This window comes from Strix aluco, chromosome 14, assembly GCF_031877795.1.
Source record: "Strix aluco isolate bStrAlu1 chromosome 14, bStrAlu1.hap1, whole genome shotgun sequence".
NCBI lineage: Eukaryota > Metazoa > Chordata > Aves > Strigiformes > Strigidae > Strix > Strix aluco.
The window spans coordinates 23,121,739-23,136,053 of record NC_133944.1 but is presented as its reverse complement, the minus strand read 5'-3'; the positions used below and the strand labels follow the sequence as shown (position 1 = coordinate 23,136,053).

Below are 14,315 nucleotides of genomic sequence, written 5' to 3'. Positions count from 1 at the left end.
GCTGTTGGTGCTGAACAATAACCTGGAGCATCCTCCTGCCCCGGGAAGGAAGGACAGCACCTGGGGCTCCTCATGGCAGAATCTGCAGAACTCAGGGGATGTTGTGTGCATCAGCCGTGTCATGGAGGAAGGTCCTACAGACCGCTTTCCAAAGCCAGTGTTCACTGTCTCTCTTTGTCTTCTCCACCCCCTTACTCACAGCTCAAGTGCTGCTACAGTTACATAAAGTTATCTCTCTGGCTGGCTAACCTGAAGGCTAATCCCTGGGGGATGGGGGATGAATTGGAGGGATAAAGGGAGACTCATAGGTTGAGATAAAAACCAGTTTAGTAATTGTAATAAAATAAAACAATAATAGAAAGTACGAACGGGTAATGCACAATGCAACTGCTCACCACCCACTGACTGATACCCTGGCTAGCGATCCTGAAAAGCCAAGACCCTGCAATAGCAATCCTGGAAACAAGAGAGACCCCCCCCTCCTTCCCGGCCGCCCCTCCTGTCTGTACTGAGCATGACATTACATCCCACTGGCTACTTCGGGTCCGGTGCTCTGGCTGTGCCCCCTCCCAGCTTCTTGCACACCTGAGCACGGATGGGACATGGGGAGTTGGAGAGACCTCGATCTCTTAACAACCATAAACATCAGTGCGTTATCAATCAGCGGTCTTCTCATACCCAATCCCACACTGATTCCAAAACACAGCACTATTCTAGCTACTAAGAAGAAAAATTAACTCTATCCCAGCTGAAATCAGGACAGGCCTGCAGAGGTCCCTGATGCTGAGGGATGGCCCTGACTCCCCAGAGCCCTGCACCGCATCGACCAGTCAGGCACCAGCTCCCCATCAGCACCTACCCATTGAGCACAGCCACAAAATAAAGGTTTACTTCATGTGGTATAGGAGAGTGGTGTCCTTCCTTCTCCCAGCCCCAGGAACTGTGCTGCTGCCGGCTGGGGGCTCTTCCCACCACCTCCCACAACCTCATGGGTCTCACTGGGGCAGGCAGGGAGGGGGATGGAAGGGTGCTGCATGGATGCTCTAGGTATTTGGGTACTCGCTTCAAGGAGACCCAAAAGGGGCTGAAGACTCCTCTGAGGGCTTTCAGGTGCAGAACTGCCATTGGTTTGGGGCTTAGAGCTTTCAGCTTGTCCCTTGCATTGCCCCGTGCATGCCATGAGCACAACCTGGCTGCCACCTCTTCCCCGGGGCTTTAGTACATCTCTGAGCTGTGCTGCAGAGGAAGGATTTCTCTGCAGAGCTCCCTGGGCAGGTAGAACGGACGGGGGATGCTGAAGCAGACAAAGGAATCGCCCACATACAGCCATGGACATCCCCTCCATGATGGGGCCCACAGGGAGCTCACCAGTGATCCCCGACAGGGTTTTGGGATGGGGAGGGGAAGTGGAAGGGCAAAAGTGAGAAAACTTGTGGGTTGAGATAGACAGTTTAATAGGTAAAGCAAAAGCTACGCACACAAGCAAAGCAAACTAAGGGGTTCGCTCACTCCTTCCCACCTCATCCATTCCTGCTCATCCATTGCCAGCAGAACATGGCTCCACCCTATGTAATGGTGACTTGGGAAAACAGATGCTATAACTCCAAACATCCCCCCATTTCCTCCCTTTTCCCCAAGACAGTTTAATAAGGGGAAAAAAAAGAAAACCAACCAACCAAAAAATGAAAATGACCAAAAAGCCCCACCAAGTCATGCAAAAGCCATCACTCACCACCAGACAGATGGTGCCCAACCAGACCCCAAGCAACAGCCACCCTGGCAGCCCTGCTGCCAGCACTCCCAGCTCCTGGGAACAGGATTTTGGCTGCAGGACCTCCAGGGATGCTTTCACAGCAGAGACAAAAACCCATCCGGAGCTGAGGGATGAGCCTGACACACTGCGGTTCTGGGAACCAGAGGTCTCACGGGCACCAAGAGGCAGGTGGAGATGTCTGGGGTGCCCCAGGAGGTGCTTCAGCTTGAGGAAGCCTTTCAGACTGTTGCCTTTGCTCTTCAGGAGCCTTCAGACCATGGAGACACCCTGTTTGCTTGCTCTTGGTGCCCTCTCCTGACAGCTGTGGCATGGATGCAGCACAGACCCCAGGGCTCTGGCTGGATGGAGAGGTGCAACCCAGCACGATGCAGGGGATGAGCAGAGCATGCCTGGGAGCCCAGAGCAGAGTGAGGAGGAGCATCTCCTCACCTGGAGGAGCCATCACTGGGGTCAAGCAGGGCCTCACCTCTATCCTGGTCCTTCATCCACCTTCCTCAGCGTCGGCTCCCGGCAGAGACTTGTCAGCACAGAACAAGCATCACTGTGACCTGTCTGAGCCCATCGAGTGGCCTCTTGTCCCATCCCACGGTGTGTGTGAGTCCCACCAGCCCCTGCCCCATGGTGCGTGTGAGTCCCTGCCAGCTCCCCGGCCAGGGGTCATCCTGCTGAGCAGGAGCAGGTCCCCACAGGACCTTGCCCTGCCAGGCTCCCTGGGAAGGTCTGGCCCAGACCACCTTTCCTACCCAGTGGTGTGTGCTGGCCGTGCTGTGCCAGCAGTGCAGGGTGGCCGGGCCACCAGGAGCTGAAGGAGGTGGGGCTGAGGAATAGGAGGCAGCTAGTGCCCCTGAGCAGGGGGACCCAGCTGTGGGACACCAGCCCCATGTCATCCAGCATGGTGGGGTGGAGGCCAAGGGCTTGGGCCATCCTTTGGAGCTGCTTTCTCTAGCCAGCGCAATCCTCTGTGACTGCTGTCGCCTGGGGACGGGGACAGGACTGGGGCTGTGAGGCCACTGCCAGTGCTGCAACGCCATCATGTGCATCAGAAACCCCCGGCAAGCGGGTCCTGCACAGCTGTCAGGAGAGGGCAGCAAGACCAAGCAAACTGGGTGTCTCCATGGTCTGAAGGCTCCTGAAGAGTAAAGGAAACAGTTTAAAAGGGTTCCTCAAGCTGAAGCACCTCCTGGGGCACCCCAGAGATCTCCACCTGTCTCTTGGTACCCGTGAGACCTTTGGTTCCCAGACCCACAGACACCACACCTCTGATTCCCCCAAACAGGGTCCCCGGAACCCAAGAACAGACACAGGAGGGACACTTGGGACCTCAGGGCAGCCTTTATACCTGTATATTAAAAAGTTGGGTTTCTTCTGCTTTAATTTTTTTTTCTCTCCCATGCATTTGCATTGCCATCAGCTTTATCTCTTGCTGAGTAATTGCCCACTGCTTCGACACATAATGTTAGCACAACCAATAATTAATTGAACAGACATGTAGGTTGCTATTATAGCCATTAGCCCTATACATATAGATTTGAACAACGTTTTAAGTACATTTCTCAACCATCCACCAATATCTGGTGTCCCACCCCACCCATCAAAAGGGCGTGGGGTTTTTTTTTTTTCATTTTATGAAAAACCTTTAGGTGGCTTTGGATTGTCGTTACGTCTGTTTCTATTCTTTTGTCTTGGTCTACACAGAAACAACTGGTGTTAATGAGATCGTTTAATGCTAACTGGTTTTGTATCACCACTTGAGATCTAGGTTTGGCCTCTCTTTGTAAGGTCTTTTTGCTATCTATTGTAGCGTTTGTAACACTATTTCCCCCAACAATTTACTATTGCCTTTTCCAATTCTATTGTTCTCAGCCATGGCACGAAGGCTCTGGGTGAATTTATGAAAGTCGGTTGTTGTTATGGTTTCACCTTTGCCCTTTTGGCCATGGTTGATGGTGATGAAGGCTTCCTCCAGAGAGGGTTTTGGTGGCATCAGTGTCAGAGACCAGCACCCCCAGTGTACAAGTGCCTTGTGCTCTTCTGTTTCCTTTGGCATTTATCATATGCAGAGGCTTCACATATCCTGTTAAACTATTCATTTTTATGATTACTCAAAAAAACAAATCATTGTATGAGTCAGAGAATGTTTCCCATCTCTACACTTTTTTTTTTGTCCGTGCCTACCCACTTTAATTTCTAAAATAAGGTTATTCCTCAGTCAAAAAATTTGTATTTATAAATTATAGTGAGTTTGCAGTTGGTCTGGACACCAATAAAATCATGTGCACGGCCCATCCCTCGTTGTCTATCTACACAGATGGCTACTTGCCTTTGCATTTGCCTAACAGGCGAATCTGGGGGAGGTCCTGGAGCTCCACACCCGGAGAAGAGGCTGTGCCACTGGAGGGGATGGCCTGGGAGGTCGCTGGGAGCACCCCAGGCACAGCAGTTTTGAAGGGGCTGGAGAAGACTAAAGCCAAGTCCAAAGGTCCACTGCAGGGACAGGGACACGGAGGAAAGCCCAGTCCTCCAGAGAGCCTCACAGAGCCTCTCCAGGCCTCCAAAGACCCGACATGCACTGATTTCCTTTATGAAGAGCAGATGGTGGAGACATCTACTAATGCTTTTGATGGGACTGGGGACAGGATTCATTAGCTAAGGGAAAGGAGGAGGCATGTATTAACACTTCGGATGGGACTGGGGACAGGCTTGATTAGCTAGGGATGAGGACCGTGTGCCTCAGACAAGCCTGAAAAGGGACTCAGAGCTTGGCAAATGAGGTTTCTGTGTGAGATGTTGGCCGGAAAAAGCCATTAGCTCAGTTCTCCCTTAACTACAGCCCTTCACTTTTAATCAATGTCCAGGAGGTGGCTTGTGGGGCTTGAGGATCTGTACATTGGGGATGTGGTGGGAGCTGCAAAAGGAAAGGTGGGAGAGCTGGGAGGACGCAGAGACTGTAGAAGGGGGCTCAGGGGCTGTGTATTAGGTGTCCTCTTCCTGCAGAACACTTTCCTGGAGAAAGTGGTATTAGAAACCAGCAGTATCATGCCCAGCTCTCCGCATGGTCACCCTGCTGCCATGACAGATCACCAGACCCCATGTCCTACAGAACACATCTTCCAAACCAGAGTTGTCAGCACATTTGATTTGTTTCCTTCTCCTTTCTTCTTCCAGACAAGTCGTGCAAACATGAGATAATCTTCAGGGCATTCCATTTCAACCTTTCTTTTCCTCCATGAAGCCCTGGCTTGCCTCATTTCCAAGCCACAGCCAGGTCCCTTCCCATGCTCCTACTCACCATCATGCCACATGGGTTCCCACCGGGTCCTCACCCCCTTCTTGCACACAGACCGCAGCCACATCTCACCTTCCTGGGGAGCAGATCTCTGCATGGAAGTTGGGCTGATGTTCACCAGTGCTCCATGGTGCTGCTGTTGTGGTCTGTGCCACCTGCCCTTCCTGCCCTCAGGGTCCTCTCTGGGGCCTGGGCTGACTCTCTTGGGGCTGTGGTAGGGTTTGTCCCATCTCCCTGCAGAAATGACCTGTCTGTGCATTGATGAGCTGTCTGATGACCACAAGCCCTCATCCCTCTGACCTGACCTTCTCATTTAGATCCCATCACCAGTGTGGGAGGCAGAGGCAGTGCTTGGAAAGATTTGGGATCAGCCTGACTCTCCTCAGACATTCTGTTGCTGTTGCCTCATTTCTTCCCTTTCTATAAAGTCTCCTGAACCCACCAAAATCATCTCTGCCACCTCCTGCTCTGGGGTCCCTTCTAGTTTGGTCCAGCATGGCTTTTTCTGCCTGACATCCCATCCCATCCCATCCCATCCCATCCCATCCCATCCCATCCCATCCCATCCCATCCCATCCCATCCCAGCGCTCTCGGTAAGGCCAGGGTAGTTGCCAATGCTGGTTTGGAGGGGACTCATTAGTCACTTGCCTTTGATGACTCAGTCAAACCAACCAAACCTGTCAATGACCTTTTACTGCTCAGAGATTTTGGGTTGTGTCTCCTGTTAGAAATAAACATGCAAGCATTAGACTTGATGTCTTGCCTTCACAGAAAGTTGTTTTTAATCTGATTTCCTGGGTAAATTTCAGTTCCCCCAACACCTCCTTGGAAGTCCCTTGCATCCTCTTCTGCAGAAAGCAGAAGTGGCTGCCCTGCTCATTGGCCTCTTTGCCGCTGGATGTGACCCCAAAATAAACAATGACAGAAATCCCCTTGTCCCTGGGAAGAGGCTTCTTAGAACATGTCTGAAATTTTTGGAAAAGCGGTTAAAGTGGGTGGCGTGCAGAGTATAAATTGTGGTGCGGCAAGAGCCAAAGCCACGGACACTGGCAAGGGCAGCAAAAAACGGGACAGAGGAAGAGCCCTCACGCATCCACCATGCTTGCTGCAAGGACGGTCCTGCTGCTTGTGCTGCTCCTCACCTTCTCCCTGCACCATGGCACAGGTAAGGCAACTCATGGGCCACCACTGCGGGTCAGGGCACAGGTTCCTCACTGGGGATGTCCCGTTGGGGAGGTCAGGCAAGAAACCCCAGCGTGGAGCGGGGACGGTGCTGCTGGCAGGAGGAGGAACCCCCTGGTTGGGGCAGGGCAGCACATCCTGGGGTGCAGGGAGGATGGAGAGGGTGCTGGGTGGCCTCAGCAAAGCCAGCCCTGGGGAGATGCTGCAGGAGCTTGCAGCAGACTCTGGCAGCTCTTCCCCAGGTCTCAGCTGGGTGAGCAAGTGGTTGGAAGAGCAGGGGGGATCATGTGCGTCTGAAATCCCCAAAACACCGTCCCCAGACCGAGCACCCTGACCTCACCGTGCACTTTGGCAGCTGCAGCAATGCGGGCTGTGGGGTGCTGGGTCCCACGCTGTTCCCCTCCCCACCGCTGTCCTCGTTTCCCAGTCCTGTGCTTGCTGATATGAAGGGAAATGAATCCCTGCCGTGGGAGGGGGTGGGAGCTGCTGAGAAGCTCCACGGCCTCCAACCTGTGTCCTGCGGTGTCATTGTCTGGTGGTGCAATTGGTTGCAAAATGCTGCCAAGGGTGCTCAGTCTCTCTCTTCCTTTCCCAGCCCACTTCTCACCCTCTGAATGCTGCTATGAGCATGTGCAGAAACCCATCCGAAACATAAAGAGTTTCTACCACACACCCAGAGACTGCTCCACGCCTGCAGTGGTGTAAGTATCCCCGGGGTTTGTCTCCCACCCCCGGCACGGTGTCACGGGTGAGAGCTACAGCAGCTCCCCCCATCCTGTCCCACCAGCAGACAGCCCAGTCCCAGCTGGCAGCACATGCCTGGGGGGGCTGTGGGAGGAAAGTAGCTCTGTGGGGTGGACAGAGGGGAAAAAAAATAGGTTTTGGTGCTTTCTGCTAATGCCAGCGGTCTGGGAAGATTCCAAAATGCACTATCAGCCCAAGGAGGGCACAGGCTGCTGGAGGTGGCTCCAAGCCTCCATTCAGGATGGGGCACAGGGAGGGGAGAAGTAGTGTATGGGGAGGGAACAGCTCACAGTTCACGTTTTCACTCTTTCCTCACTTTCTCGCTGCAGGATTGTGACTGTCAGCGGTGCCAAGATCTGTGCTGACCCCCAGAAACCCTGGGTGAAGAGAGTCATGAAAAGAATTCAGGAGAAAAAATGAAATTCTCCTTCTGCCGTCCACCATCCGACTCACCCATCCAGCCCTCCCACCGCTGGAGGGAGCAGATGGTGCTCAGGGAGCTTCTCCCAAGGGTCCCGTGGTGATGGGTGCTGTCACTGCAGGGCGAGCCAGGCGTGCCCTGGTGGGACCGGGTGTCACAGCAGCATGGACCAGCTGGCTGCCACGTCCCTCCCGCTGTCACTGCCCTCCCAGGATGTGCCTAGTGGAGCAAATATTTATAATAAAAGACTCATTACCACAAATTGCTCTTTGAATTTTTCCCGACCCTTCAGCCCAAGGAGCAGATCCTACAAGCCCAGGGCACGGTGCAACTGAAAAACCATGGCGTGCCCCACTGGGGATGTGATCACTGGGGCTGGCTCTTGACCCCGAGGTGAGGTTACCCTTACCCCTAGGTAAGGCCGGGGAGGGGTGGGAGCAGCACGGGACCCCAGCTCTTACCACCAGGCCATCATTTCGTGTGAGGGGTGCAAGGTGTATGTGGGAAAACCTCAGAAAGGTGAAGGCAAGACATGTGGTGCGTGCCGTGGAGTGATCCTCAACCCAAAGCTTCATCAAGTGTTTCACACTCAGGATTAGAAAACAGGGCAGGGCTGTATTTTCTAGGATATTGAATGTAGGCAGGGGACAGTAAAAAAGATCCTGCATGGCATTTCTGCCCACAAATCATAAGCACTGGTGAAAAACAAAAGCTGAAGCAGAATCAGATTCTGGGGAACACACGTCTCATGGATTGTGCTTGGCTGTTGATAGACACAAAGTTTCCGGGTTACACCTTCACAGCACGTAACACTGAAGGCTGTGATGGTCATGCTGCCTCTGAAAGAAAAAAAGGGATGTGTAAGGAGCTGTGCAAGGTGCTAAGCTTGTGGATGGACACCCCCAGTCTGCGTTTCATAAACTCTTTAAACACTTATGAAACTAAGCAGCCTTCTCGAACCATTCGAATTTGAGGGTTACAAAGATTATTTCCCCCCCTTTCTTGTTAAACACCACTGAAAAATAATCACAGAATCACTCAGGTTGGAAAAGACCCTTGGGATCATCGAGTCCAACCCTCAGCCCGACTCTACAAAGTTCTCTCCACAACCAGAATATTACAAGTGGACAACATAACGCTCAAGGGGGAATTCTTGCCATGGGACACAGCTAATCCAGAAGTTTTTGACCTGCAAAAAGAGTGGTGTTGAACAAGATGTGAAAGGTGTTATTGCCAACATGGGGTGAGGAAAGCCAGCAAATCATCTGACAAATATTAGGGGGATGACACATCACACCCTCTGTGAGAAAGGTGGTGATGGGAAAGTGGGACAAACACCATCTGCCCATATTACAGAGCAGCCCCTGATGAAAAAAAAAATAAAATTATGATTTTACTGGTCTCTATCCCTTCGTTAACAAAATAAAGCAACAGGGCACACCAACGTTATTCCTGAGGATTTTACCACCCTGCCAGCCTGTTTTGGGCAACAGGGAATGGAACTGTGGTGACGTTCAGGACTCATCCAGACCCCAAGGACCTCCTGCTCTGGGACCACTCGTGAGTGAAGCTCAGGGATCACTCACATGAGCTGACGACAGAGATGCTGCCAGGCGGGAACGGCACCGAACGCGTGGTGGCATCAGGACCCGAGATGCAGGATGCCCATGACAAAAGGGCACCAATTAATAATTTCCAGGGTCTGCCCCAGGGGTTTGAACACAAGCATGTGCTGGAAGCGCCCCTTGTCCACTATTTCTGGCAGGATTTAGCAACTGTAGGAGAAGCAATTTTTATAAAGGTTTTGGAGGACAGTCATCACGTGCTTTCACATGCCAAAATCTTATAGCAGAAACACACAGATGTTGGCAGCTGCTGCATCATGAACTGCCCTATAAATACCTGTTACCAAAGCTGGGCAGGGCTTACCTGAAAGTCTCAGCAATAATTGCTTATTTCCCTCTAATAATTGTATGTGAAGCAGCAATGCCCAAACCAAGTGCGTGCCCTGACCACCAAGGGACCTGCCTGATGACAGGGACACGCTTCTGCTGGCATCTGCTCACCCTTGGACAGGGAAAACTCATCCTGGAGCCAGCTCATCCTTGCTGGGCACAGCCCAGCTCCTTCCACAGAGCCCACCTCCCCACCGTTCTGCCTGAGGGCAGCCCCGCTCGCCATGGGACCCCATCCCACCTCGGAAGGGACACACGCTGCTGCCTGCGCCCGCCCCGCCGCCTGCCTGCCTTCCCAGCAAGCAGACTGACAAAGCACACGGCTCCACACTAGCTCCTGCACATGGATGTGTATTTTAATAAAAATAATTCTGTCAATATACAGCAGAACGTCGATTTCTTTACCATATTTCCAGTATATTTTCATAGGCTTTTTCTCAGTTAAAATCCCCTCCCCCCCCGTCCCATTTTGGAAGTTTTCATGCGAAGCGTCAGATAACTTAATTCACAAATACTAAGCTTAGACTGAACCAATGTGCACAATTTGTGTAATGTCCATTTAGCCAATGTTGTACCAAAGAGGAGAAACCCCCCTCCAAAGGCGATGAGAAGTCTGGAGCCGCAGAGGGAGATCTGCTCTGTCACAGCCCAACGGTGGCCATTCCTTCAGGGCTGGCTGGAAACCTGCAAAGACCTCGCACCCCGTGCTCCAGCTGAGCATTTCATACCTGAGTTTTGAACAACCAGCAGAAGAGAGTTAACTGCGTGGTGGGCAGGTCCTGGGGCTCGCACCGCCGAACGGGTTGTGTGCAAGAGCTTCAGGTACCGGCAGCCTCCTCCTGCCTCCCCTGGCTGGAGAGCTGTGAAGAGCGTGCACAGGTAGGACCGAGAGACAATCCCAATCAAACGCCTGTGCAGAGTCCTTGGTCTGGAAGAGTCACCACACTTGTATTTTTAAAATTTTCTTTAAAATCCTGATTATCCCCAGAGCCGCTGCTGCTTGTCCTTTCTACAAGTTTGAGCCTGTGAGAAGCCCAGCCTGCAAAACCCTGCTGTGCTCCCTCCTGGAGGAAGGATGCAGCTAAAGCCCTCCAGAGCAAAGGGGTCAGAGCACACGCCTGGACCCGAGCGGAGCGACCAGAGAGAAGGTGTCTGCCTGACCAGAGGAAGTTCAACAAGGAGCAGGGGTTTGAAGGGCCTCCAGGAATGTTTCTGCAGCAACATGAGTGTAAATCCCACACCAGACTCGGCTTCCTGTGAGCAGAAGAGAGTTAAGCCTCCCTTTTGGAAATAAACCAGCTGGCAGGACAAGTGCTCCTCAAGCCTGGATGAACCCTTGGCTTGCCGGGCACTGCTACAGCTCAAGGCTGCAGGCTCTGAGCTCTGGTGCGGGACGCAGGGAGAGGGACACACACGCCACGTTCCCTCATCCATCACCTGCCACCTCTTGCCGCAGGGAAGGATGGTGGAGAGCAGCTACTGCTTCCTCTGGAAGAGGCCTCCAGGCTCTCAACCACCCCCCTTTCCTCCCCAGATCTCCTGTAGCTCCTCCCACACAACCCACCAACACCTCCTCCAGCTCTCTGACCTACACAGCAGATGGGACATGGCTCACAGGCAGCTTTTGGCTCTGAGTAAGAGTTGCTGGACTGCAGTTCCCTCCATCACTCATTCTTCTGGGGCAGAAGGGTCCCAGCAGCACGTAACACATGTCCTCTGTTGTGCCCCAACCCCCCTTTTGCAGAAACACCTAGGGACAGAGATGTACAGCTGCAGTCCCACCACCAGCTCTCTACAAGAGACCTCAGGATCCACCACTCAGGCTGCGCTACCACGGGCAGGGTTTGGAGGAAGTTGCTCCTTCCGCAAAGGGGACTCGTGGGTGGAGCAGACCCACCTTTTCAAGGAACATGTTCCTTCTCTCATGCCGTGACCAGCTCCTCACTGAGCCCAGGACCTCTCCGCCTGCTGCCCCACGGGGCAGTTGAAGTCTGCACACTGCTTGTTCACGGGAAGAACTTCCCGATACCTTGTTGTGCACCACACAGCACCGTGGCATTTACAAGCTGCTATACAGCCTGGCTACTATGGTTCACCTTCTCAATCAACCCCATGATGGCAGAAGGAACTTCTTCGGTTCCTTCAGCATCTAAGCAACACGTGCTACGTGAGGATTAAGAAAGACAGGTACCAAAGCACCACAGCATCACAGCAATCCAACAAGGCTTGCTTTGCTAGAAAAGGAGACAGTTCATCGTCCCTGATGCCTAAGGAGGAAAATGATAAATTCAATCCCCAGAGCTAGTTACACCAGCTCTGGTTGTTCTAGTTGTTCAAGGGAGCCTCAAGAACAAAGCTATTTAAAGAATGGTGAAGATGCCTTAATAAGACTACATGAAAAATAAGGACACAGCTTGAGGACAGGCTGAGATGTCACTGTAAAAACCAGAAGGAATAAGGAGGCAGATGGGAAAATCCTAGATGTACGCAACCACGAGGAACGATACTCCCCAAGCGGCCCGTTCTCCACACCAGTCCCAGCTGCATCTCCTGGTGTCCAAATCAGGTCAGCAGCAGCACAGCAAGAACCACCAGGATGCTGGAAATAGGAACAGGCTGTAGCACCGATAACCACACATCTTCCACGTGTCCCACAGCAACCACATGGCTGGTACACATGGGGGGCAGGAGGGGAGGGAAGGCAGCCACTGGACAACCTCCCCCCAACAGCTGGATGCTGGGGTGCTTCACTTTGGAGGTCCCTCTCCATTCTGCTGGCCACACGCAAAGGCTCCATTTCTAACCGGACTCCAAAAGAATGTCAGAAGTGCTACAGCCAGCCCAGCTGCAGGCTGATGGGATCCTGTATGATGACAAAAAGGGATTGTCGCACACAGATCTGCCCCTTCAGGCCAGCCCAGTGGAAGCAAGCCCAGGAAGAGCAGTTGGAGTTGCCATGCCTATGCTCGACATACTTGTTGTGGGAACAAGCCACAGAGCTGACCCTGGTCTCAAAGCAGCTCACACAGTGCCAAACACTGCAGACACCACTTCTGGGTGGTCACACAGGTGGGAGAGTGCTGGGATTGTGGGAGGCAAAGGAGCAAGAAGGGAGCCCTGGCAGCAGTAAGAAGTTCTCCCAAAACAAGCTGGCTCTGAAAGCACATCTAAGGATGCAGAGGAAATAGACTGCTGCCCCGCCTGCTCACAGGAGAGCTTGGCTGAGAGCTCACTCAACCCTGTAAGCCTTGAACCAGCTTTTGTTAAACACCTGCTAGGATAGGATCATGGAGCGGCAAGAGGAATCATCTGGAACAAGATGGCTCCAAGAGGAAAAAGATTTGGCTCCCCGGTACAGGAGAGATGTCCACAAACTGGAATGCATCCAGCAGAGGCCACTAAGATGGTCAGAGGCTGGAGTACAAGGTGTATGAGGTGGATACACCTCCCAGAAACACTTATCCCAGCTACTCCAATGCTTCCAACTCCCAAATCGATCCTTTGTCTCACTCCAAAGTTTGCCCATGTTACTGCTGATGTGACTGCTTTCACTCATTGCTTGTGGGGCAGCATGAACCCTTGTCCACGGGGAGAAAAGCCTGACAAGGCAATTCAGCTCCAAGAATCTCTCTTCACAGAATGTCTCAAGCACTTTGACCAAAGCTCCAGGTCTGGAGTTCCCAAAATGTTGTTCTCAAAGAGCCACCTAACAGGCAGGGCATTAGGCTCAAAACCAAAGCCCACGATGTGCAGGGCTGCAGTTTACCACCCTTGAAAACAGGTTTTCACCTGTCCCTGGGAAATGTTATCCTTCTGAGAGGCCCTGGCTGCAATGCTGGGTTTGAGGAAGGCAGGTGGATTGCTTGGCGTCCAGGGTACGTAGCTGGAGTGTGCTCGTCACTCTGTAGATCACAGCTCTTTGGTGGTGGCTCTGGACTGATCAGTTGAGAGCTGAGACCCTCTGAGTGTGCAGACAGGGCAGAGCTGGAAGAGGTTCGTTGTTACAGCCATGGCATTTCACGTGTCATGGGAAGGAGGGCACAGCTAGAAAGCCTCTGTTGAACCTGCATGGCGAGAAATGTTGCCTGTAAGAAGTGTCTGGCTGTGGTCTGGGAAACCTTCTTCTAGGATCTGAAGTCAGCCCAGTCAACCTCATGGGATGGAAGTCCTACATCCAGTGCCATCAGCACTGTAACACAGGGCCACAGCTGAGATCTTGTCACCCTCACCAAAAAATGGGAAGCCAACAGTTTCTACTACGGGCTACACAATCATTTACATGGCTTCAATGAAGGACTCTTGGGGGAACAGACACTGTGAGGGACTGCCCCCATGAAGCTGAGTTTCAGCTGGGGTGTTCTTAGTTCATCTGTTTCTGAGCAAAGAACGAGGCGCTTGGAATAGCAAATTCAAAGTAATTTTTAAATGGCATGTGGCCTCTGGTTAGGTGTACAGCCACATTCAAAGTTAAAGACCTCAATTCAGTTTGGTTCTGTTTGGTTTTTAAAATGACCACAACAATTCAAACCAAGTCTCAGCTGACATGAACTAGAAAGGAGCAGCCAGGGACACTCAAAGATCAACAGACTTTGAAAAATAACCTGGGAAAACCAAGTCAGAAATCTCACCCAGGAACCAGTGGTAGGTTGAAGCTTACACCTCCACCACACACCACAAACACATTTCTCTTCCCCACACTGAATCATGGCCATATTAGTCAGAATCTGAGCACAACAAGCAGAAACCGCTAGTGAAACTGCAAGAACACTTGAAATAAAAAAAAAAAAAAATAAGCAATGGGCACGGGACAGATATGTCACAGCAGAAAAGTGTTTGCACTCCCCCAACACCAGAATCAGGACACCAGGTACAAGAGCTGGTGAGAAGCTGGCACCAGCGATGTGTGTTGGTTACAGCCGTGAGGCCAGTTAGGAACTGGGTCAAGTGGAAAG

The 14,315-nt window shown here is 52.3% G+C and overlaps 1 protein-coding gene across 1 annotated transcript; it reads left to right on the top strand.

Annotated features, from left to right (window-relative positions):
- The first annotated feature begins 5,914 nt into the window (after nt 1–5,914).
- LOC141929728 (C-C motif chemokine 22-like) lies at nt 5,915–7,670 on the top strand. The gene is made up of 3 exons (XM_074839553.1): nt 5,915–6,226; nt 6,839–6,944; nt 7,317–7,670. Exons 1-3 carry the CDS (start codon nt 6,160–6,162, stop codon nt 7,405–7,407), a joined length of 264 nt encoding a protein of 87 aa, XP_074695654.1. The 5' UTR covers nt 5,915–6,159; the 3' UTR covers nt 7,408–7,670.
- Nucleotides 7,671–14,315: the final 6,645 nt, after the last annotated feature.

What these genes read in the sequence shown, in the direction of transcription:
- LOC141929728 (XM_074839553.1), top strand. Translation starts at nt 6,160, where the DNA reads ATGCTTGCTGCAAGGACGGTCCTGCTGCTTGTGCTGCTCCTCACCTTC. An exon ending in CTCCCTGCACCATGGCACAG is followed by an intron (nt 6,227 to 6,838) that starts GTAAGGCAACTC and finishes TTCCTTTCCCAG; the next exon opens with CCCACTTCTCACCCTCTGAA. An exon ending in TGCTCCACGCCTGCAGTGGT is followed by an intron (nt 6,945 to 7,316) that starts GTAAGTATCCCC and finishes TTCTCGCTGCAG; the next exon opens with GATTGTGACTGTCAGCGGTG.